This window comes from Dermacentor albipictus, chromosome 3 (assembly GCF_038994185.2).
Source record: "Dermacentor albipictus isolate Rhodes 1998 colony chromosome 3, USDA_Dalb.pri_finalv2, whole genome shotgun sequence".
NCBI classification, from domain to species: domain Eukaryota; kingdom Metazoa; phylum Arthropoda; class Arachnida; order Ixodida; family Ixodidae; genus Dermacentor; species Dermacentor albipictus.
Genome location: NC_091823.1, coordinates 118,606,589 through 118,629,403, shown reverse-complemented (window position 1 = coordinate 118,629,403; position 22,815 = coordinate 118,606,589). Strand labels below are relative to the sequence as shown.

At 44.4% G+C, this 22,815-nt stretch overlaps 2 protein-coding genes across 7 annotated transcripts in view; one reads left to right on the top strand and one right to left on the bottom strand.

Annotated features, from left to right (window-relative positions):
• Positions 1-1,822: 1,822 nt before the first annotated feature.
• On the bottom strand, positions 1,823-15,248 carry LOC135915588 (uncharacterized). Of its 5 annotated transcripts, XM_070535987.1 has the most exons (9): positions 14,598-15,248; positions 12,235-12,514; positions 12,016-12,161; positions 11,909-11,951; positions 11,634-11,762; positions 10,627-10,744; positions 3,712-3,899; positions 2,409-2,584; positions 1,823-2,273 (listed from the first exon to the last, which is right to left on the bottom strand). In XM_070535987.1, the coding sequence occupies exons 1-5, from the start codon at positions 15,121-15,123 to the stop codon at positions 11,753-11,755; spliced, it is 1,005 nt and encodes a 334-aa protein (XP_070392088.1). In that variant the 5' UTR covers positions 15,124-15,248; the 3' UTR covers positions 1,823-2,273; positions 2,409-2,584; positions 3,712-3,899; positions 10,627-10,744; positions 11,634-11,752. The 5 variants fall into 5 exon arrangements, with proteins under 5 accessions (XP_070392088.1, XP_070392087.1, XP_070392091.1 ...); XM_070535986.1 differs by lacking the exon at positions 10,627-10,744; XM_070535990.1 differs by lacking the exon at positions 10,627-10,744 and having other exon boundaries at positions 12,016-12,135; positions 12,233-12,514; positions 14,598-15,247.
• A 206-nt stretch (positions 15,249-15,454) lies between these two features.
• The window catches only part of PolD1 (DNA polymerase delta), a 69,776-nt gene continuing 62,415 nt past the window's right edge, over positions 15,455-22,815 (top strand). The window contains exons 1-3 of one of the 2 annotated variants that reach the window (XM_065448701.2): positions 15,455-15,720; positions 18,521-18,743; positions 21,206-21,495. In XM_065448701.2, coding sequence (XP_065304773.2) covers positions 18,560-18,743; positions 21,206-21,495 — 474 coding nt within the window. In that variant the 5' untranslated portion in view covers positions 15,455-15,720; positions 18,521-18,559. Of the gene's footprint in view, positions 15,721-16,017; positions 16,478-18,520; positions 18,744-21,205; positions 21,496-22,815 lie in introns of those variants that run through there. The other variant, XM_065448702.2, reaches the window with a different exon arrangement.

Below are 22,815 nucleotides of genomic sequence, written 5' to 3'. Positions count from 1 at the left end.
GTTCTTCACCAATATCAGCCTGCAGCGAAAACATTATAATATTGGACATAACGAAGATATTTACGTGCAAGCGAGATGCAGCTTCGCTGCAACAAGGCTCAACTGTACATGTAATGCCTATTATAATGACAATGTATCATAATATATTGATGCCACTTGCTTGGAAATGGAGGCATCCCGTGAGACTATGTAAATGTTAAATTGATTTTGCCCAAACATGTGATAAGGAAGATAATGTAAAAGGCATAATAAAATCAAGTGTTCAAGCCCAACCGTTTGATCCGCAGTCCTGCTTACAGATGCAGCTCATTTCTGGCAAGCAAGCAAAAGTGTGTGCAAACTGGGCGAGTTTGTCCGAGAAAAGGTACAATTTGGTCAGACAGAACCAGTTTGTGTTTGAAGGTTGACGCTTAAAGGGACAGTTAAGGCAATATTAGGTCACGCTAAAGTGCTCAAGAATCTCTAAGGTGTCAATATTATCATGAACAGAGCCCTAATAATGAAGAAAGTGAGGCGAATGCAGGACACGATTGAAGACTCCCCCAGGAAATTCAAGTAATTACCCAATGAAAAAAGCACCCCTCAGTTAAATTCTGCCTGTAGTACTCAACCACTTATTGCATAAACCAAGGAGATTTGAATTTCAAAAAAAGGCATTCGGTCCCTTCAGATGCAACTTTGTAAACTAAGTATATCTTTGGCACAAAACAAGCATTGCAACGTTTCTGGAATGGTATTTAACCAGTCTCACAGTTAACAGCTGTGTCTTACTCACGTATGGGGCAGAAACCTGGAGGCTTACGAAAAGGGTTCTACTTAAATTGAGGACGACACAACGAGCTATGGAAAGAAAAATGATAGGTGTAACGTTGAGGGATAAGAAAAGAGCAGATTGGGTGAGGGAACAAACGCAAGTTAATGATATCTTAGTTGAAATCAAGAAAAAGAAATGGACATGGGCAGGACACGTAATGAGGAGGGAAGATAACCGATGGTCATTAAGAGTTACGGAATGGATTCCAAGGGAAGGAAAGCGTAGCAGAGGGTGGCAGAAAGTTAGGTGGGCGGATGAGATTAAGAAGTTTGCAGGGACAACATGGCCACAATTAGCACATGACCGGGGTAGTTGGAGAAGTATGGGAGAGGCCTTTGCCCTGCAGTGGGCCTAACCAGGCTGATGATGATTTAAACAGTCCACATTGACTTTGTATTTGCCTTTTCATCCCTTTGGGTGAAGTGAAAGTCCACACTCACGTGCGCTTAAAATGCTTCTGTAAACGTCAATGTTTTTTGCACTGCGAGTAAATCTTTGCAGAATTTTTCTCTTACGAGTGAATCGCTCTTGCTTTACAGTGCTCTGTTTGCAGTATAGCAGTTAATGAGTAATAGGTGCATGTGAAGTTTTAATTCGTAAATATCTCAGATACGACAATGGATGGTGCACACATTTTTTAAATAGGTTTGCTCTAAGCACAAGCCTTTTGTAGGATACATATACACTCTTGATTAACAATTGCTCCCCTTTATACGCAGCACACAAGCTGCAGCAAATTTGGAACAGCAGAGATTGACAACACAGTTTTTAGACTATAGTGACTATTCAGCAACTTGCTGTGGGCGACTTGGCCGGCTTTGGGAACTTGTCTGTATCACAATCTTGAAAGCAAGCACCTCTCGGGCATATGGTGTTCCCATAAGGCAGCACAGGCACCATCCAACATTTTTTTTTTTTTTGCAGGCAATCTTGACTTACTAGTCCTCCCACTCTTTCAACACGTTTCAAACTTTTGCAAGAATAGAATGAGTTCCTTGTAAAACTTGATGCAACTACATTAGCAAACTTTATTAAAAACATTCGAGAGTTGGCAGGCATGTAAGTGGCCACATATTTGAGCTGATGCATCAGGCAAACAAAGAAAAAGGCACACTGGTGGGAGAAAAAGTGTTGTAGGCACTGGAACTGCCTTGCTGCTTAACAATCCTGCAGTCAAAATACAAGAATGGAGAGAGTATTAGGTGAATGGGAGCAGGATTTAAAAGAAAGATATAAGGAAAGAAGATGGTCATGATGCATAAGAAGTTCTTTGTGGTGCTGCTGTGCTGGCAGGCTCTGTGTTCGGTCGCATCATCACGGCCCACAGAACATGATGTACTGGTGTATCCCAGTGCCGCTGAGGAAGGTTTCCAGGCTTTCATTTGCAGCAGCCTGGGATTTGGAGGAGTGCCATCACTGTGTATGCTGTGAGCCCCACTCTGCGGAGCCATTGAGACACCTGCAAATGATGCGAAGCCCTTTAGGTGCTATGGAGCAAGACAAGTGCACAGTGTCTCTCGTACTTCACCCAATTTCTACGTTTTACAAACTGGTACAAACAATTGGGGCTGTGAAAGTTTGGACTTGACCATACCTTTTATGTTGGTCAGTCAGCTGGATTGGGTGCCGCTATCCGGCAGCATCTGTTTGTGCCTTGCGTGTGAGTGCAACAGGATGCCAATACTGCAGGTGGTCCCATGAAGGGTATATTAACATGCTTTCTTGTGGTTGATGTTGGCGAGTGAAGTCGCTGCAAGTGATAACCTACAACTGCAAGCAAGGGAGATTGCACTTTAAGTGAAACAGGCTACAGGAACTCTATTTCAAGGAAGATACTGGGGCTTAAAAGGCCAACTGCAATGAAATTTTGCACAAGTAGAAAGCCCAGTTTTAGATAGTGCAGATAAAATATTGCCTCTGTGAAAAATTACATGTTTGAAGTATGAGTGGATGCGACATTAGAACTGAAAAAAAAAGATGCTACCATTAGTGCTCGCCTAATGCAGAACCCAGAACATTGAGCATGGCTCTTTGGCATGACCTTCAAGATTATACTCTGTTTCAGTAGTATCTTGCTGCAGAGCCAAGGCTAAGTGACTTGTGAGTGCAGATTCTTGTGCAGCAAAATGTAGTGCCACAGTTCGGAAGGCTTTGGACTAAATGGGCTCTACAAGAGGTCTTGTTAGCAGGTATTCACATGGAAGCTTCTCTGCAGGCTAATTTATTTTGCAACCTTGCCCACGTTTTTAATGAAATACTTATTGAGGTTCACGACACTAAAAGTAAGAGTTGTCCACTTGTTCAAATGAAAATGGGCAAAGAACAACATTGATGCAATGTGGCCACATACACATTAATTTGTACTTAAAAATACAAGCAAATAACTGCTTTGACAGTGGATAAATTCATATGTGCAGTCCACACAGCCACAACAGCGCAGAGCATTCCCTCCTGGGTAGTGCTTAATCCATCGAAAAATGGCGTCCCCAGACTTGCTTGTGTGGCATCGTTCCAAGCTGCTCCTTTACACTAAAGGAATGAATAAGTGGCCATTGAACATGCTTTGAACAGTGCAGAAGAAGCGGGGTAAACGTACACGACTCCTAATTAAGAAAATGGCTGCAGTTACAAATGTCAGCGAGCACACCGTGTAAAAGTGGAGTCTACAAGGGGGATGACGAGATGGTGCCACCATCCTGCATGACACACTGGCCAAGTGCTCCTTCGGAATCCTCAGCTTCCGCCATCTCCGAAACTTTCCTTCTCAGTATCTCAAAATATTTCGGTGTCACAGCAAATACAGGACAAGCTTCCAGTGCTGTAGCAAACTACTGAAACAGAGTATAGGTGGTGTGCTGAAAATTTCAGAGACGATTTGCACCACGTCTTCTACTCACTAAGTGCACAGTTAGGATCAGCCTGCAGCTATTTCAGCCCGCTGCAGCTGCGTCGATCAATCCAGGGTGGTGGTGCCCTTCGGAGAACGCGACGCTAACCGACCATGCACCGCCTTGGCAAAAAGATGCTTTGCGGTACGGGGGCCCCAGGATTCGTCACAGTCTGCCGACCAAGGAGAAAGGCAGCTCTGGAACGTAAAGGCGCCGAATGAGTTCGGCCGGCCAACTATTGTTACCCAACTCCCCAACGCGGACCTGATCTGCTACAGGTGGGGGAGTTGCAGCGGGAACGTCGTCGTAGGCTCCTTCCCGTGCGCCCACCAAGACGCAAGACAATGTGCTACCCGGACACGCTACTCGGAACGGCTCGGAGTTCTACAAAGCCCCTCTGACGTCGGCTCCGGACCATTTCACCTGTGTGTGTGTAACCCATCCCGGAGAGAGACGGCCTGTTTACAATGACTGGACAAAAGTTTCCGTCCCCTTGGAATCAAGGGGGGACCAAGTGCTTATAAGCAGCGATTGTCGGCTGCTAGAGTGGGCTCGTTGTCGTGCTCGAAATGTACTCGTGAGCTGTGTGCTCATTTGCTGTATGCTTTGTCCTGCCGGCTCCATTTGGGAGTCAGGCATAGACTGTATGAATGTATGCCATGTTCAACTGTAAATAATGTAAATAAATCCTGCTCGCCTAAGTCCCGTCGAAGAGTCAAGTTCATCCCTACGACTACGACTGCCAAATCTTACAGCACCTAAAGGCAGTCATTACGAAAACTGAACAATTACCAGCCATGCTGCTTTACCAAGATTGCTTTGGTAGTAATATAGAGTCCCAACTAACATTAGCCAAGTTTAAAAAAAGAACTGGTGCTATATAGACAGACAGTGTTCAGCCATCAGTACTCTTTTACGTACAGTACAAGTTATGTGTACCGATTATTTACTAATTCGGGAAGACTAACGAATAAGCTTTTAATTTTTGAATTAACGGTGTTACCTAGTGGGTAAGCTGTTATTATGTCATAAAACATCACATTTAGTACCAAAAGTGATTTGAAGAAATTAACTCTACTGATTGTCTAACTCAGCAACCTGCTGAATTTGCAAGCATGTAATGTTGATGTTTGCTTCGAATGATAAGAAGCTGCAAGTTCTACATGGCAATCACAGCCTACATAATGGCCAGACAACTGACAAGTTATACAATGAGTGGAGTTTGTTGAAATCACTTTTGGGACCAATGGTGTTGCAGCATGTGGGCACAAAATCTTGTGGCACTTTTCATATTTTGATTACTATGCAGAAAGCTTGGAAAAAATAGTCATGCAGGACACAGTGCACTGAAAATGGCTTAATGAAACATTTTAGGATGCAATAATGTTAGCATTGGAAGTTACATTCCTAATTAACAAATTAGAAAGCTTTAAATTAAGCTGTAGTCAGACACATAGTACTGCACAAGAATTATCCTGATGGGAGAAGAGAACTGATGAATGAACACCTTAATTATCATAATCCTCTATTACTGCAGTTCCTTACTTTCTTTAACAGCTTGGCAAGTGTTAGTCGAGACACTTCGTATACCACTAATTCATAACATAACAAAATTGAACTTTTGTCCCAGTTCGACATTTAGAACGTGCATTAGCCCTTTCAGGGTCAATGACACGAATATACAGCGCTGCGAACAAGTCCAAAAATGGTTGATGCTGTATATTTACGGCGCCGTCTGTACGTTTAACAAGCACGCCCATTTCCTAACTTTTTCTTTTCTGTCATGTGCTGCCACTATGTGGGAATACAGGCAGGGAATTTTTTTCACATGCCTCCCTCTCTCGGTTTCCGTTGCACGGTTTGTTTAAGAGCTAGTTTGCTTCCACGTGTCTATCTAGTACCGCTCGCGCATTGGTGCGCGCGCGGGTGGCTGGCGGTTTGGGTTTTCTTCCGCATGCTGTTTCGGCTTCTTGCGCTTGCAAAACTGATGGCTATCTCATTACTAATTGCTCAAAGGGCGACTGCTTGTTTCTCGCTTGTTTAATGCTCACAGGGGTGCGCATAGGAAGGATGCCGCCATGCATACGTTTCCGCTGCTTTTTTTTTTTGACACTCACGAAAACTAATTGCCTCTGGTTGGCAATAACATGAAGATTAGCAGTTTGTCACACATTTAGTTTTTTTGACGGGCACACAACCACAGAGTTTTCTTGAGCGCGCGCACCTATGCAGTTGGATTACGCTATGGATGTGCATATTAGCATAAGAGCAGGAACATTTGAGTTTTGAGAAATATTCTCGTGTGCGCATTTTCAAAGCTTCTATGCTATGTGACAAACTCTAAAAAATGGGAATCGTACACTTGGAAGCTGGACTGCACATGGCAATGAACTTTGGCAGATATACAGATACATATGCAGATACAGTTTGAAACACCATGCTGTAGCAAACATTACAGGCAGTTTATCACCAACAAGGTCGGAAAAAAACACAAGGAAAATGTCACACCTGAGCTTTGCTCTAACAGCACTGGTGTTGGTAAATTGGCAAACCCGCTCATGAGTGGAGTTGCTCAGACTCAAGATCAAGACTCAGATCAAGATCTACTTGGACTCCTCATAGAGTCCAAGTAAATCTGAGCGAGTACCCATGAAGCAGAGGTTGTTCAAGTTTAGAGAGTCAAGTTAATCTTAATCACGTTATTCCAATTCATTTTTAATGTGCGAGGATGAGTTCATTTGATTGCAAGTGAATAACTCTGTAGGTACAAGTCGAGGTGCGCCACTTGGAATCACTAAACGTGTATTAGGTCATGTGGACAAAGGACTGCTGTCCACTGGATCAAATTCTCTCTATGCAAAAGTACAGCTTATATAAACAGTAAATTGTATACTGTATTTTTTTTTGTAATGTTAACAGAATTTAGAAAAATTGCCTGTGGCACACAGCACAATCTAATCAAGCAGGCATACATTACTTACACTATAAATGCATATTTAAATGATCAAGAAATCTTACTAAGCTTTATAGCCAAATACATTAGTACACATATTGCAATGCATGGATTGAAGCTGGTGCTTTCACAAGGCATATCCACTTTCGACAAATTATAAAGCTAGCACCAGTTCCGAGATAAACACTGTCAATGTTGCAGTAAAAATACACTACTGTCCCACAAACATTTTAACAAAATGCCATTGTATAGATTCAAGCTAAAAATTATTGGAACACTAATACATTTTGTCCCTAATCTTGAACTTTGTGGATGCAGATCTTGAAACTCAGAATTAATTCCAAGTGGACATTACTGTGGAAGTCACTGGCTACAATTCATAGAGTAATATGTGCTGTAATGTAATTAGTTTAAAAGTTAACTAGCAAAACTGTGTTATTTAATTAAATTTCATTTTGATTTTTTGTGCAAGTATTGTCCACCTGTGACAGTAATCTAGCTCCAGAAGTAGAATTGCCTACATACCACAAGTGATTTTGAAAAATTATTGTAACAACAATAATTTAAAAGAAGGAACACCTTGTGTATGGCTTGCACTGACATTATCATAACCACCAAGTTGGAGGACAAGCAGAGTGAGAAGCTGCGTTTGTCGGCATCTTGGGCGGTGGTTCTGGCACAGACACCACCAGCATTCCAACCTCAACTTTGACATTGAAGCAGGTTACACGAGGCAGTGGATATGATACACTGGCTTAGAATGTTAAACTGAAAAGATTTTGGGTTCAGTTTGGGTTTAGGTTCTGCTGCAGAGCAAAAATATAGTGTTTCGAACCAGTTCATAACGGTTCAAAATTGGGTATAATGAAGAGTTCTTGAAAACAGCATTCTTCAGTCTCATCCGCAAATTCATCTGAATGAAAGATAGTTTATTTCTACCCTTATGTGACGCAGGACAATGTATGTCTGGTGTCTTCAATATTACACGGTGACCAGAGGTGCACAGTCATACTGTAATTTTTTTCAAAGACCACGTTTCCCAAAGCATTGAAAACATATTTAATTCTATCAGTTGCACCTGCAAGCTGCTGCATACTTGCGTGAATTTCACCCGTTGACGCTGAGGGACTAACAGATGAAGGTTATGGCGGAAAGTTCGGAAAGTTTGTTTACCTTCAAGGTGAAAAGCAGTGCAAATTGAACACTGATGGGCTGAAGAAACAAATGGACAAGCGCTGACTCGCAACTGCTGCTTTATTGAAATTACAGTTTTGTTAATGAGGGAGGGTTGTTGAACAAAGATTGAGACTGATACTTTGAAACCTAAATTCCTGAAAATTACTCGCATTTTTATCCCACTCTAAGCACACCTCAGTAGGTGAAATACAATGTGCCCCATCACCTCTGCCAAGCCTAGAAATCATGCGCGAGGCCACTTTTATCATCTTCTTGAAAATTACGTGCAATGCCTTGACTGTGTATTGACACAAAATAGGACAATGTCACTGAGGACACTGTTCTTGCTATGGATACAAAAAGAAGTCGCAAGGTGCCATGTCTGGACTTGCAGGGTGGGTAAGGCGTTCATTGTGATGCGTCAGCATGCCAGAAATTGTGTCGCTGTATTCACAACGTCGGCCTTTGCACTGCCATGATGAAGTTTCCAGTTTTGCACAAGTTCTGGTCCTTTTTTGTGAGATGTGTTCCCTCATCGTCTCCAAAACACTTCTTTAGTAAGCATCTGTTGCCTCGCCTTGAGGAGCCAAGTGAGTGTAACACCATTTCCTTTCTTTTTGGCACGAAAATGTGATTATTCCCCAAGGACCATGGCTGGAGGTTGTTGCATGCTAGCTTTTGGGGGGGGAGGGGCATGACTTCTCTTTTTCTGCTCACTGAGTGCCTTGGCGTTTACCCGCTGGGCAACAGCTGTATATAACTAAATCTCGTGACCAGTTATAATGGCTTTCCACTAATCTTCTCTTTCCTCTTCAACGCAGTGTTTCCACTTCGGAGAAATGTTTACTCTAGGCCTAGTATTCGGAGAAGTGGGTAAGGGGAAGGGAACTTAGTCAGGCTTACTATAGGTTTTCTTCCTGGATTCAAGTAAGTTGGCTACAGAAATCAATCGGGCCATATTAGTATTGACATGTGAATATGTGCTTTCAAAATTCTACGAGTGCTTCCAACTAAAATCTGAAGGTAATGAGCAAGTTGTTTGACAAAAAGGAGTCCTTAAGTTTTGATCGTGACTACCACTATGTTGATGGTTTCCTCAAAAAGTGGTGGAAGATATGCACCGCCTCCTCCCTATAACTTATGGTCATCTTTGCCCTTCTTTTTGCGATACTTGAGACAATGAAAACAGGTTCTATGAGACACGTCAACCACAGCAAATCAGCACAAGTAACTGTAGTCATTTTTTTATGCTATACACAAAACTTAATCACGTAGCATTGCTAGAACAGAGCTGCCATGACTCAGAGCCAGTAGAGCTGGAGGCAATGAAATGCTATCTCGTTTTAAAATAAATCCTACTACTGCCATGTCTGGCAGAGAATGATGTGTGTTCTGGTAAAAGTTAACTAAGACACATTATTAGAAAGCAACAATAGAACGCTCAGCTAGCGCTGAGCGTAAAGTACCAGAGTCAGTCTCAGTCACTACTGAAGAGCCTAGGTTTGGCAATGGCACAGGCCTATGTGAGGTGTTGCCTTCATAAAGGATGTTCAATTCAGCCTGCAAGCATATTCTAATGATGCATACATGTAAGTTGGGCTGTTGCAAAGGGGTGAAACTTAATATGATATTGCATGTTCGTGTGTACTGTATTTTTAGGACTGTTAGTCCCATTTCCCCCCCATGACTTTCTTTGCTGTGTTCCTTACAATGGTGCGACTTATACACAGTATTGTTTCTTTGTCAGACAAAATTCCACAGGCCATGCAACATGTCCTCACTGCCCATCGTGAATGTGCGATTACCAAAGCTGCCTCGTTGCTTAGCAGGAGATAAATTATTTTGACAGCTCTACAGGAGAGTCGCCAGAGCTACCCAACATAACGATGACTAACAGGAGCCGCTAGTATACATGCAACAAAGTTACCTAAACTTATTCATACCACATCACGATTTAAAAGAAGAAAGAAGCAGTTAGAGGTACTGTGAATGGTTAAGACCTACAATACAATGACGGTGATACAAAAAATGAAACCGCCTATATTTTCTTGACAATACAACAGAAGAATATGCCACTGAGCTAAGGTTACTTGAAGTTATTTGAACAGCTACAGGAGGTTTTGAGCCTTTGTCAAACATTTCTTCTCTGGCGGGCGCTAGAAGAGGGTTCACAGAGCCACCTGAACTGTATTCTTTAACCAGCTCAGAATGGTTCCAATAAGTTTGCGTATGGTTCAAAGATGGCGGAAAAAATAATGGTTCAGTTCAACACCCTGCCACTGGTGTAATCTTAGCTGCCACGTTTGAGGACTAGCACAGTAAGAAGCTGTGTTTCTGACATGTGTAAGCTATGTATGAAGAACTTTGGTGCATATGACATTCAGAGCCCTTGACAATGTGTACCCTTCTCACACCCACAAATATGCTGCACCTGCATCAGACCGGTTTTCATGCCATTACATAAGCAGCAGACTTCTGTTAATTGAACTACTATGAATCTGATCCTGACTGAAGACCCTGGCCAAAGCCCATACATATCTATGGGCCCAAATTTTTCGTTATTTCGATCCTAAATTTGGGCTTCGCCGGATAACTTAAACTTGGCCAGTCAGCATGCATGCACCTGACTCCTATGCTGACTCCAATAGCAATCCGTATGCTGTCTGTAGAGTTTGGGCACAGTGAATACATTGAACACAAACAACATTGCCCATTGAAGACACCCATTTTTGACCTTCCCTCAGAAGATTTTCAAGCAATAACAGTAAGCCATGATGCCTGCTTATGGTACTTACCAGTTTCAACGTGTGGCTTCCTTTCTATTGGTCGAAAACTGCGTTCGCAACGTTCGTACACTTTGCCGCATAACACAGCTGTATTGCGGCGAAGCTGGCTTTAGGAAATAAGCCGCCCCTGTGCAACAAATTAGACTCCATTTTTCTTGCTAAAAAAATCAGGTCCACATTAGATTACCACTTTATGTTCTTTAATGTTATCTCTACATTAGTTTTCTACTTTAGAAACATAGAAAGCAGGCGTGCATCTTATTCGGGGACATGTTAGAATCAGGCAAATACTGCCAAATGAATCAGCAGCGTGTTTTGAAGTTCTTTCTGCATCTTGTTCAATTTCACCAGCCTCATAACTCGCTCAATTTCGCAGTCCCGTCAAGGTCGAATGGAAGTGGACTGCACCATATACATTTTACTCGTACTTGAGCAAGTACCGTTACCATGAGCTCGCCATCCAAGCCCCCGATTCTGTGAATCCCATACGAGTTTCTGATTCTTCAAGCCGTACCAAGTCTGAACACAGGATTCCAGAAATCTGAGTGAGCTAGTGATTCATGAATTTGAATAAGGACGAGTTTGTGAACCTGCTAGTCTGACTAAGCACAAGTGAATGAAAGTGAGTTCGACGAGGTCTCGTGATTGCAACTCTGAGTGAGGCTTAACCCAAATATACATTTCATAAGTGAACCTGAGTGAGTTTTGCTTTATGGGTGTGTGAAGAAAAAAGCATATGCATAACTTAACATTTAATTTGATTGACTAATATCTAACCTAATTGATTAATTACCATATGTCAAGGTGGCACCATACAAAACGAACACAGCAAAAGGGGCTACACTTGCGGTCGATTTACAAGTACACTAAGATATTAAAGACTGGCAGTGCATCCATCCTTTGGAGATGATTGGCATTAGCAATCTCTTCTTATGGGTGTGTAATTGGTGAACAGTGCATGTTTTATATGTTACAATGATTACTATTAAGAGTGAAACATATCCAGTGGCACATACCCAGTGCTAGGAAGCGAGCTCTTGGCTTATGGTCAACAAGAACTCGCACACATCTTAGTTCCAAGCGAGTGAAGCTGGCATCAAAGAGGCTCTCTGAAAAGTGGCATGTATCTAGCGACCTAAGTTGGCCTGAAAGGAAAACAGTCAGATTCATTAATACGGGGAAGTGCATGAAGTATCCTAAGAATGCTAGTCGCATTAAAACTTGGCAACTCGGGCACACATATAAGTCCACAATCTTCACTGTCACAGACATTGAGGATGGACGAGCTCACGTTTGTATTGCCCTTGTCACTACAAATGATGCTGTTTGAACATCTGCAAGGAGACATAGTGAAGAAGTATTACGATCAGCACTGACAGCGAGAACAGCTATGCTTACATTTGTGTTCCATAAACTTTGTCTGTGTGCCATAATCAGGCAAGGAGTAAGACTCTGCTGCTGAAATCCTGGTACTAGAGCTTTCACAGGTACTTGCCAGAGTAGTATCTTTCTTGATGGCTGAAGGACCCATGGTTGGCACCCATGAAAGGTCACGACGAAGGCATTAAGATCACCAGTGCAGATCACTGCTGCAGGCAAGATTGGGCAAACTTACATTTGTGTTTACTATCAGTCTGTGTGTTTCTGGTGGTTAGAGAGGAAGGTGTCGTTGCAGTCTGAACGTCTACTGTTCGAAGATGTCTGCTGCAGAAGGAAACAAGTCGTCGATGGCAGCTTGGCGTTCCCTGCTCAGCTCCTCGTGATACGGTGCCCACATCGTGCCACTGCTCATTTGACAAGTTGTCTTGAGATTTCACATCTGTAGTGGAACCTTTTGCCTCGCATTCTTGGCCTTTCTTTGCACACTGCTCCTGAGCTTTCTTTCGGACATTCCTTCCTGTGGAAAAAAAAAATGCTTTGTTTTCACAACTCAGCTGTTCACAGCATGCACCTTGTTTCAAAAGCAATACCTTGCAGTGGTCATGGCTTTGGGCATGCCTGCATCACCCATCTGTACATTTTGAACGCTGATAAGATGGTCCAAGTCATTTGGCTGAGCTCAGCTTATTATGCATAGTGCAGGTGCTTTGACAAGAGCAGTTACCATTCTAGTGGCTCTCACTCACTTTTACTAAGGAACCTACCAGGAAACATACACAATAGGATGTCGAACAAGATCAACATAAGCTGATCTGTTGCTCCATGCAGGGAGTCAAAATTAATAATATTGCTGTTTGTAGCTCTTCCCCATGTGCTTTAATGGTGGTGGTGGTAAACTTTATTGAAAGGGGAACGGGGGAGGTGGCTGAGGAATCGGGCTCAAGTAAGGCCCTGGGCCTGCTTGGCCTTCTCCGCCCAGTCCACCAGTTCAAGCTGTCGGTCAACGTACCTGGACCTGAGCCAGGCTGTCCAGTCAGTCTCGCTGCTAACGGGGGGATGAGAAAACAGGAGCGAGGTGCATTCCCACATTAAGATAATGATTTGATAAATAATGATTTGGCATCAATTAAAAATGCAGCTAAGTATGCCACTGCATCATCAACACGGACGGCACAAACATCATCCCAGGTCAACTGCGGAAGTTCGTAAAATCGTGTCCAGTCTCTTGAATAGACTTTCCATTTAGGAACTCGGCAGCATTCATCTGATTTCGTTAGCTTTAGAACAGCCGGAAAGTGATCGCTTTTGTATGGATTCTTTGGGTACGTTAGATTCGCCTGCACCACTTGAACCAGTTCGCGAGGTGCTGCACCCTGCCATTCGTTTGTGGGTTCTGCAGGTGCCAGCAATGGCGCCCGCAGAACCACGACGTTCGTTTCAAAAGGTGCAGGGCTGCTTCATGATTTTGCTGCACCCGCTCCACTGTCGGTGCCGACTTGGTGCAGGCATACAGGTGCAAAGCAGCGGCACAGCAGACGATGCAGCACACGGGCGCGAGCAGCGTTAAAACCGCGCTTCCGCATGTCTGATGTGTTTACGCAACCGTGGTGTGTATTTACGCCCCAGAAACCGATCATACCTGCAGTTCAGGACCTATCAAACTTACGCACTCCGTGCACATTAGTCTGACATAGCATAACGCCTACAACGCCTCTGCACCTTTGCATTCGTTTCGTGTGTTTCGCTGGGCCTGCACCTCCAGAATCGAGCTGCACAGTTTCTGAACTTCTCGTGAACCGCCGTGAACTGGTTCACAGTGGTGCAGGCGAATCAAACAGACCCTTTATGACATTCCACCTGACGTAAGGTATGAGCTTGCCTGATGCTATGCTTATGCCTATCGATGGGAATGTTCCATGTACAACGGTATAGAAGATTGACTCTTTATTAAGGAGGCATGCACCTACAAAAAAAAAAAAAAGGAAATTACAAGGCGATCGACTCCTCACAGGCTGCTATGTGAATTTAGATCTCCTAGGAGTAGGGTTCCGGAAATTCATGAAGAAGGCTCTGAAGTTCCGTTCTGTGCAGTTGGTAGCTGGGAAGAATGTAGATGGAAACAAATGTGACTAGCTATGCATTCATCTACATAGAATTTGCAACTGGTGTTCGGAACTGCAACGAAAAACACATTTTGCTGACTGTGCAAAATTATCTTGCTCACAGCTTTTACTATGCATAGGCGCAGTGCATGGTAATTGCAGGGTAAAAGAAGCTTTCGCTCATGAAAAACAGGCTGATGTGTCCCCGGCTTCGGTGACATTATAATCCAAAGTTTTATTCCTTGCTTTAACCAGAATTTCAATTGAACACACCAATCCTTTTTTTTTCCTTATTTAGGTACAACTAATTCAAAAGTACCCTCTAATTATTATATGTAAGCGATGCGCTCTATTCACACACGATAAATATTTCCAAATACAACCCCTACGGCCCCCTCCGAAACAAATTCCTGGGTACGCCCCGCGCGCAAGCGTATGTTTGCTATTTCCTTTTCGTGCACTGCGCGTAGTTGGAAGTAGAGAAAGACGGCACTTCACCTTTACGTAGTGAGCCTTGGCAGGTGGTGCAAACGCTGAAAGTGGTAACGTCGGCCTCGGTAAAAATTTGCTCCAGCACGGGAACCCACGTCTTGTTGACGGAAACGATGCCTCGCAGATGACAGAGACGATCACACACAGAGCATATGTGCCCCAAAGGGTTATCGATGGAATTGGTGGCGCTCGCGTGAAGCCGGGCATTCTGTTCGGTCTTTCGCTTCCGGGCTTCGCGCAAGACAATGCGATGTGCTTCCAAACGGGCTTCACGCTGTTGAGGAGTTTCTAAGCTATGCCGTCTTGTCTGGTACACCCGCATTGTCGCAAGCCGCCGAGCACGTTCCTCGAGAGTTTCCTGGGCACGCCAAGCCCGCGCCTTTAGCCGGACTTGTTCAGCTCGTGCCTGGCGCCTGGCGACGATTTCGGGGTCGGTCGACTGGCGCTCGACCTGCCGCTGCTTGCGTCGCTGCTCCGTCCTTCTCGCTCGGCGCTCGGCCTCTCGATCACGAAACGAACCCGGCACTTCCATAGCGCGCACAAAACCCGTACCGACTGCCAGAGGACTCGTCAACCAGCAGAAGACCGACCGCCTGTAACACAGAACCTAAAGCAGAACCTTCCACAGTCAACAAACATAAGGGTAGCGGTGGCTTCGTGAACTAAAGTGTACGACTGAGAGATGGCGCTGCCAAATCAAAACGCCTTTTAAAATTAAAAAAAAAAACTTGTGCAATTTTGTTTAGAGAGTGTAGACAACAGCAGGAAATATTTCGTCTTATATTATTTGTCTTGTTCTATACTCAAACACATATTTCACGCTCTGTTGGGTTCTTGAAAGCACGCTTGAAAGCACATATGAAAGGCAAAAAAATGGCCTACCTTAGCGTGAACTAACAAAACAGAAAGCAACATTGCTCTATTTCGCGCGCAAAATATTGAGCGAAATATTACGATCTGGCTGTGCGCGTGTTTGCATTGCGCTGCCGCTAACTAACAGAAACGGTGACAAATATTGCTCTACGTCTTGTACTGGTTAATCCCGTAGTCTGAAGTCGCGTTAATCTTCGTGACGAAGGCGCCGCTGAAATTTTCCTGCGGCGTTTTTCACTGCTGCTGCCCTTGCAAGGTACGATTTTCGCTTTCAAATGACGGAAGGTGCGCGGTACTCGCATGAGTTGCGAAAGTGGCAACGTGAGGTGGTAGTTATATTTTTGAGTTATTTTAGCCTACTACCTAGGTTTTTGGCAGCACTAACTCTGACCAAAGCTCAACATAACGCCCAAACTGGCTGAACACTGCCATCCAGCAGTGTGCGCGTGTCCTGCGCACCCAAACTTCTTGGAATAGTCAGAACCTTGCCAAGTTGCAAACACTGTACGAACCGCTGACGTGCAATGTTGTTGAGCGTGACTCGGGAGGGACTGTTGATATTTCAACAAACACGTTAAAACATAGGGCACTGGTAATATAAAGCAAGAAGACGAGGGGCCGTGGTGTCTGAATTCGCATCTACACCTAAATGCGACTCTTTCACGCGCCAGCAGCAGTAGTCCACTGTCGCTTGCGGCCGTCATCGTCGCCTGTCGATGGACTGATCCAGCTTGACAGCCGCATGCTTTGTGCGAGTTCTATGCAGCTGTCACATAGCTTGTGAAATCTGACGAGCGGGTTTAGATGTCGGAGTCGCCTCTGGAAAGGACTCTGAGGCACAGCATTTATTCTCTAGAGGAAAAATTAGCATTAAACTTAATGTAGCCGAAGCTACGAAGGATCTTCGCTGCACCCATTTTCGGGGATCAATCATTACACCAGTCGATCGCTCTACTAAGCTAACCAGTGGGTTAGCAAGTGGCGGGACGAGGGTGAATCAATTGGCTACTTAGGTAAGCAATAGAACATTGAACAAAAAGTCGACGTTGCCGTATGCACCGTCGCGCTAGTTTAAGCACCTTCGTTACGAAACTTTCTGCACCTTTAACTGCTGGTGAGCCCAGTGTTACGGGCTCGTTTTCATGCCGTATTCCGAAGGGAGTAGATTACAGTAACACGCGCGCCGAGCTTTGGGTGTATATTAATTTACCCCAGGTGGTCTAAGTCAACCCTTCAATAATCGATAGCTTGGATCGAAATCATTTGTGCGTTAAGAGAAATTGACAGTTTAGCGTGTTGGTATGGGCTCATGTTGGAAACAGTGCCACAGAAGAAATGAAATGACACGATAACATGAGCGCCAACTTTCAACTCAGGTTTATTTGCAACAGCAATCGTTATCAAGTGTTGTGGGCAGGCGTCATAGTCAAACGACTCTGGGGGTCTGTTCGATTTGCCTGCACCACTGTGACCCAGTTCATGGCAGTTCACGAGGAGTTCAAAAATTGTGCAGCTCGAGTCCTGAGGTGCACGCCCAGTGAGACACTCGGAACGAATGCAAAGGTGCAGACACGGTGCAGGCGTTATGTTATGTTACACTAATGTGCACAAAGAACTCCTGAACTGCAGGTATGATCAAGCGTAAATTCTGGGGCGTTCTGGGGCATAAATACACACCACATTTGCATATACACATGAGACGTGCTTAAGCAGGGTTTTAACTGTGCCCGCGCCCGTGTGCTGCGTCACCTGCTGTACCGCTGCTTCCTACCTGTCCGCCTGCAACAAGTCGGCACCGACAGTCGAGCGGGTGCAGCAAAATCATGGACCAGCCTTGCACCTTTTGAAACGAACATTGTGGTTCAGCCGGTGCCACTGCTGCACCGCTGAAACGAGTGGCAGGGTGCAGCACCTCGTGAACTGGTTCAGGTGGTGCAGGCAAATTGAACATACCCTGGATATTATCGATATTTGGCTCATTCACACCGTAAAAAAAAGATACATGTACCGGCTTTCCTTCAGTTGTGTTGCACAAGAAGAAACTTTTGCTTTCGGACGGCTAACTTATCACTTTGTTTAACCACATGTTGTTGTGTATAGATTTGTTTGCCTTGAAGAAACCTTGAGTTGAATCGGTGCTTGTGTTATCTTGCCATTTCGTGTTTGTGTTTTCCTGTGGCGCTGTTTCCAAAAGGAACATTTGTGCATTGTATGAGTTTGCTTTTGGGGGTGTGTGATTGCCAATATTATGCTGAGTATAGTGACTTTCATCTCACAAACAGTCAATAGAAAAATGCACTTTTGATCCGCACTGCCCATAAAATACCTGTGGCTATTATTTAACAAAATTTGGGTGAGGGGGGGGGGTGATGATTCATGCAGCTTAAGCTAAACAAGTATTAAAGGAATACCAAAAGAGAAACAATGTTAATTTATTTAAGTATCTTGAGGTCCTCATGAGGCGGCGGAGAGGTTGAAAAATAAAAAACATATAGCATGTAACACTAGTTGGGGTCCAGAGGACTTGTTTTTTTATAAGTCTCGCGGCATCCCCTTGTAGGGCTCCATGGTGGGCGACTGATGTTAGTGTCGAAAACTGGACATTTCCTATCGATAGTTCCTTTCCAAAACTCCCTGATCGCCCTCAGAAACCGGGGCACACTCAAGAAGTATTAAAATTTACAGCCGGGTTCCATCAATGCTTTCCACTTCATTGTTTCGTTAAAAACTCTTTGTCACTTGCATGGCGCTCTTTGGCCAGACCTGACCCTTCCGCCATTAAACGTCACATATCACCATCCCTTTAAACTAACAGAATGGGTGCTATGTGAAGGGAAAGGCAGGCAAGGACAGCAGCAAATTACATGGTGCAGTGAGATTAGGAGATTTTCAGGCATCAGACATAGTAGGCTTACGCAAGACAGGGGTAATTGGGCATCTCGGGGAGAGGCTTTCATCCTGCAGAGAACATAGAGTAGGCTGACGACCAACAGTGATGATTAACCGGTGCTGTTGCTCCGCTGTTGACAGTTGCTGTGTGGCTTCACCTTGTGCAGGGCCACCTGTGCCGCAGCCCTTGTTTTGTTTAGCCTGCGATGGACTACAAACGGAAGCAGTCTGGGCGACTGAGCTCGTCGCAGCAGGGTGGCATGAAGAAGTCACGCCGGCAAAATGATGATGACGATGAGCCGATGGACTTTGAAGCAGAGCTGGCCCTCATGGAGCAGCAGCTCAGTGAGGAGCAGGCAATGGATGATGTAGAGTCCCAGGAGTCTGTTGGTGAGTGTGTTTAATGCTCTTCAATTCTCAGTTGTTTTTTATGAGTTGCAAATGAGCCCTCCTGCAGGGTCTGTCAGATGAATCTTCATCCTTCGTTAGAAGAAAAGCACAGTAGCCGTCGTTCAGCGCCAACCCACACAAAAGGGAGCACATGCTGTTTTTTATTGCCATTAAAACAATCCAATCTGGCGGTCACTGGGTCACCATAGTGGAGGTTTTAGTTTCACTTTAAAGCGAATCAAATCCTGCACGTGGGATTGGTCAAGCATGATTTACAGGTAAAACGAATGTTGTCCAATCCTGAGAGATTGTAGGTATAAGCAAATAATGTTTCTTAATAGCCACTTTGTCAATGTGCGTGTTTCTATTCCATGTAATCACCATCCTCATTTCCTCTTTCACTCTCCACTTGCCACATCTGTTGATCAACTTCCTCCTACTTGTCATTATCACCATATCTGTTGTCAGCACACTGTAGCCATGAATCAATTCTTGATGTGACTATCATGTTATTGGGTACTTAATCATCCTCCATTGTGTGCTATCCACTTTGTAATCAGCAACTACCCTTCTGTGCTTGCGAGAAATGAGATGGTGTTTTAGGCGGCGTGCCTCATGTTGTCTCAGCAAATGCACGAATATGAAACCATTACCTCTTCTGCCCTGCTTCTGTGCGATCAGCTGTCGGAAATGCAACTGGGTTTTAGCTAACGCACTGTGCTCCATCCATGCTGCAATATGTGGAATGGTGGAGTGAAGGTGTGTGCAGTAGTTGGCTGTAAAAACTGTGAATGACATATTGAGGAAAGGATTAAATCTGTGTGGCCAAGTTCACGGACCGCTGCTGAATAAGAACTGCCATAAGAACTGCCTGTGCTACCGACTATTCACAATGCATGGCTTCTCTTGAGGAATAAAAAAACTTCACTCAGCCGTCAGTGTTGTATCAAGGAAAGGACTTCAACCCCGGAACGTCTGCATGAGTGAGTACCGCTCGTTATACGGTGACAGAGGGAGTAGCGCTGCTTCTTGGCATATAGTGTCTCGCATGTTCACATCAATCCCAGCTCACACGCAAGGTTATGCCCACTCTGTCGCCAACGTATCAAGAATAAGTGAATTGGCGCGCACTTGAATCAATGTGCCAAAGCGTGGGTGATGGTGGCTATAACTACAGCATGTTAATGTTCGAAGGTGAACGTTTTGTAACGATCCACAAACATATCAATGAAAACCAAAAAGCAGCACTGATGATGTCACTGCAGCATGATTTGTCGCAGCGCTAAACATTTAGTTGCACCTTTCATTGTGCTGGAAATATTGGGTACACTGAACTGTCTTAAAACAGTGGGAATGGCAACATCTAGGTTTTTGTTAAATCTACAGCATTTTCGGAAAATGCTTGCCGGGAAGGATCCATGATGCATCATTTTTCTGATAAAAACTAAGACACACTGCAGTTTGTTGCATTTGTTTCCTCACTGCTATGCTGCGCTTTAAATTGAATTCAACTTATTGAAAACAAAGCAAAAATATAAAATTGGTGGTTTGACGAGCACAAGAATCCGAACATTCCATGTGCGATGTTGATCAGCTAAATGAGAAGCATGCTAAGGATATAGCCATAACACAGACATCTCTGCACCATGGTTAGATGGATTGTGAAAACCTCCAAGGCACATTTTCCAGCTGTATCGAAGGCCATTTTTTTGGGTGCAATGTAGCAGAACTGGCCACGGCAAGTCAGTAGATATAGCGTTGAGCACGGCATTGCAGGTTCAATGCCTGGCCACGGCAGCTGCAAAACAATGGTGGTGGAACACAAAAACACCGATTTACTGTGCCATAGGTGCATGTTAGAGGGACGCTAAACAGTAAAGGGAGTTGAGCTGTATTAGCAAATGGCCCTTCTCGAATGCCAAAAATGCCGCTGCTATCATAACATGATGCTTGATAAGCTAGATATGACACAAAAAATGAAAGATGGGTTGCGTCACTGCCTCGGAAGTCACTGTAGCAGGGAACAGTGATATCAGGGATTTCACGGTCATCTGCTCAGGCCCACCTAGTTATTCTTTTATCAGTAAGCATGGGCTACATTGTATTCTGAAGGATATGGAGACTGAACTTGGCAAGTTTTGAGGACATTTGCTGTGTCAGAGCACTGTGCCATAATGGCCCAAATACGAGAGAATCATTTAAAATCCTGACGTCACACTGACAGGCCAGCACTGGTGTTTCGATGCGAACTTGAAGCTTGGCCTCCACTTATTCATATTAGTAAATTACCTCTTACTACGAAGTTAACCAGAACGAAGCTTTCAATTTCGTTAGTCTGAAATAATTTGTTGTTGCTCTATGGTGCCCCTTTAATGAACCCCAGGGGGTCAAAATTAATTCAGACCACTCTTCTAGGCAGTGTGCAGGTTTGAGGCATTAAACTTCACAATCTTTGAATGCAGCTGGACCTGCTGATGTTTGCACGAGTGCACGGTGGGGACGGCCTCCGCTGGCAGCACCATGGGACCCCACGGTGCGCAGCCTCGAGTTCCAGCAGCTGGACCTGGACCACTACCTGGGCGAGCCGCTGCCAGGCATGCCCGGAATGAGCCGGGGCCCCATCCCCATTGTGCGCATGTTTGGTGTTACCGACGATGGACACAGCGTGCTTTGTCATGTGCACGGCTTCCTGCCTTACTTCTACATCGAGGCACCACCAAACTTCCGCAAGGAGCACTGCTGGGCCTTCAGGGTGCGTCTTTCTTTACAGGCACTTGGCAGCACTCATAAGTCTTGAAGGTAAACCGTAACTAAAACAGGCACAGGTTAAAAAAAGCCTCATTCAGGATGGATACGATTTTCAGTGACAGGTTCGCATTGTGAAAGATTCTATTGTCAATGACAGTTTATACATGACGTAGTAGTTCTGCGGAAACCCGCAAGGTGGAGAGAAGTAATGAAAAAAGGGAAAATCAGACATCCACCCGTTTGTAGCAATTGCTACAAAGGAAACCCATACGGGTTCCTTGAAAGAAAAAGCCTCATAGTTGAAGAAAAATTCGTCCTGGTCTGGGACTCGAACCCGGGACCACCGCCTTTCCGGGGCAGCCGCTCTACCATCTGAGCTAACCAGGCGGCTAGCAGATGGCAAGGCGAAGTCGAATTTGTCAACAACACAAAGCAAAGGCAAGTGTTTGACGTAGTAGTTCTGCGGAAACCCGCAAGGTGGAGAGAAGTAATGAAAATGGAAAATCAGATATCCACCCGTTCGTAGCAATTGCTACAAAAGAAACCCATACAGGTTCCTCGAAAGAAACCCATACGGGTTCCCCCTTCATAGCAATTGCTACAAACGGGTGGATGTCTGATTTTCAACATTCAACAGCAAAAATAAGTGGCTTAGTAGCCAACAGTGATTTGCTGTTCCTGACTTAATCCATGATAACATACCTTTGAAAGAGAGGAACTACCGGAGGCTTTACAAGAAAAAAATAATAAAATAAATGTCATGGGTGTCGGAATTTGTGTGTCTTGATTGAGGAAGGGCATTGTCAATGGCACTTTTCTTGGGTTGTTTCTTGAAATGCTCCACCCGCATGCCCTGTGTATTTGTTTGGTCATTGGTAGGTAATGACGCAGAGGACCAAGGCATTTCTGTCACTGCTTCTTGGTCTAGGTGAAAGTTGCTGGTCATTTTGTATTACTCAGATGGTCTTTTTTCAAAGTTGTGTGGGTCTTGATTACAATGTTCTTTTTTTTTTTATTCATGATTTCAAGTGTTCTGTGCATCTTGTTTTGAGAGCCCGTAATTATGTAATCTAAAATATTGGTTGCAGAAACAAGAGCGAAAGTAGTGAAATGCAAAAGACACTTCTGAAGCCTGACCTGGTCGATATCGTGCAGTGTACATGACCATGCTGGCTGTAGCTAGTGTTGATTTGATTTTAGTTGATTTATTTTTCACTACATTGGTACATGCCACAATGTACAGGCGCCGACAAAAGTGGTACACTCCACGCAGTCCATGCTGCGGGAGCCGGAGCAATGGCAAACTGCATCGCAACGCCATCTA

Bases quoted from the DNA above. Each gene is read 5' to 3' on its own strand.
- LOC135915588 (XM_070535987.1), bottom strand. From the start codon at position 15,123: ATGGAAGTGCCGGGTTCGTTTCGTGATCGAGAGGCCGAGCGCCGAGCG. The intron at 12,515-14,597 runs GTGAAGTGCCGT...TTTTTTCCACAG, and splicing joins CCAAGGCTCACTACGTAAAG to GAAGGAATGTCCGAAAGAAA. The intron at 11,952-12,015 runs GTAAGCATAGCT...GTCTCCTTGCAG, and splicing joins AAAGTTTATGGAACACAAAT to ATGTTCAAACAGCATCATTT.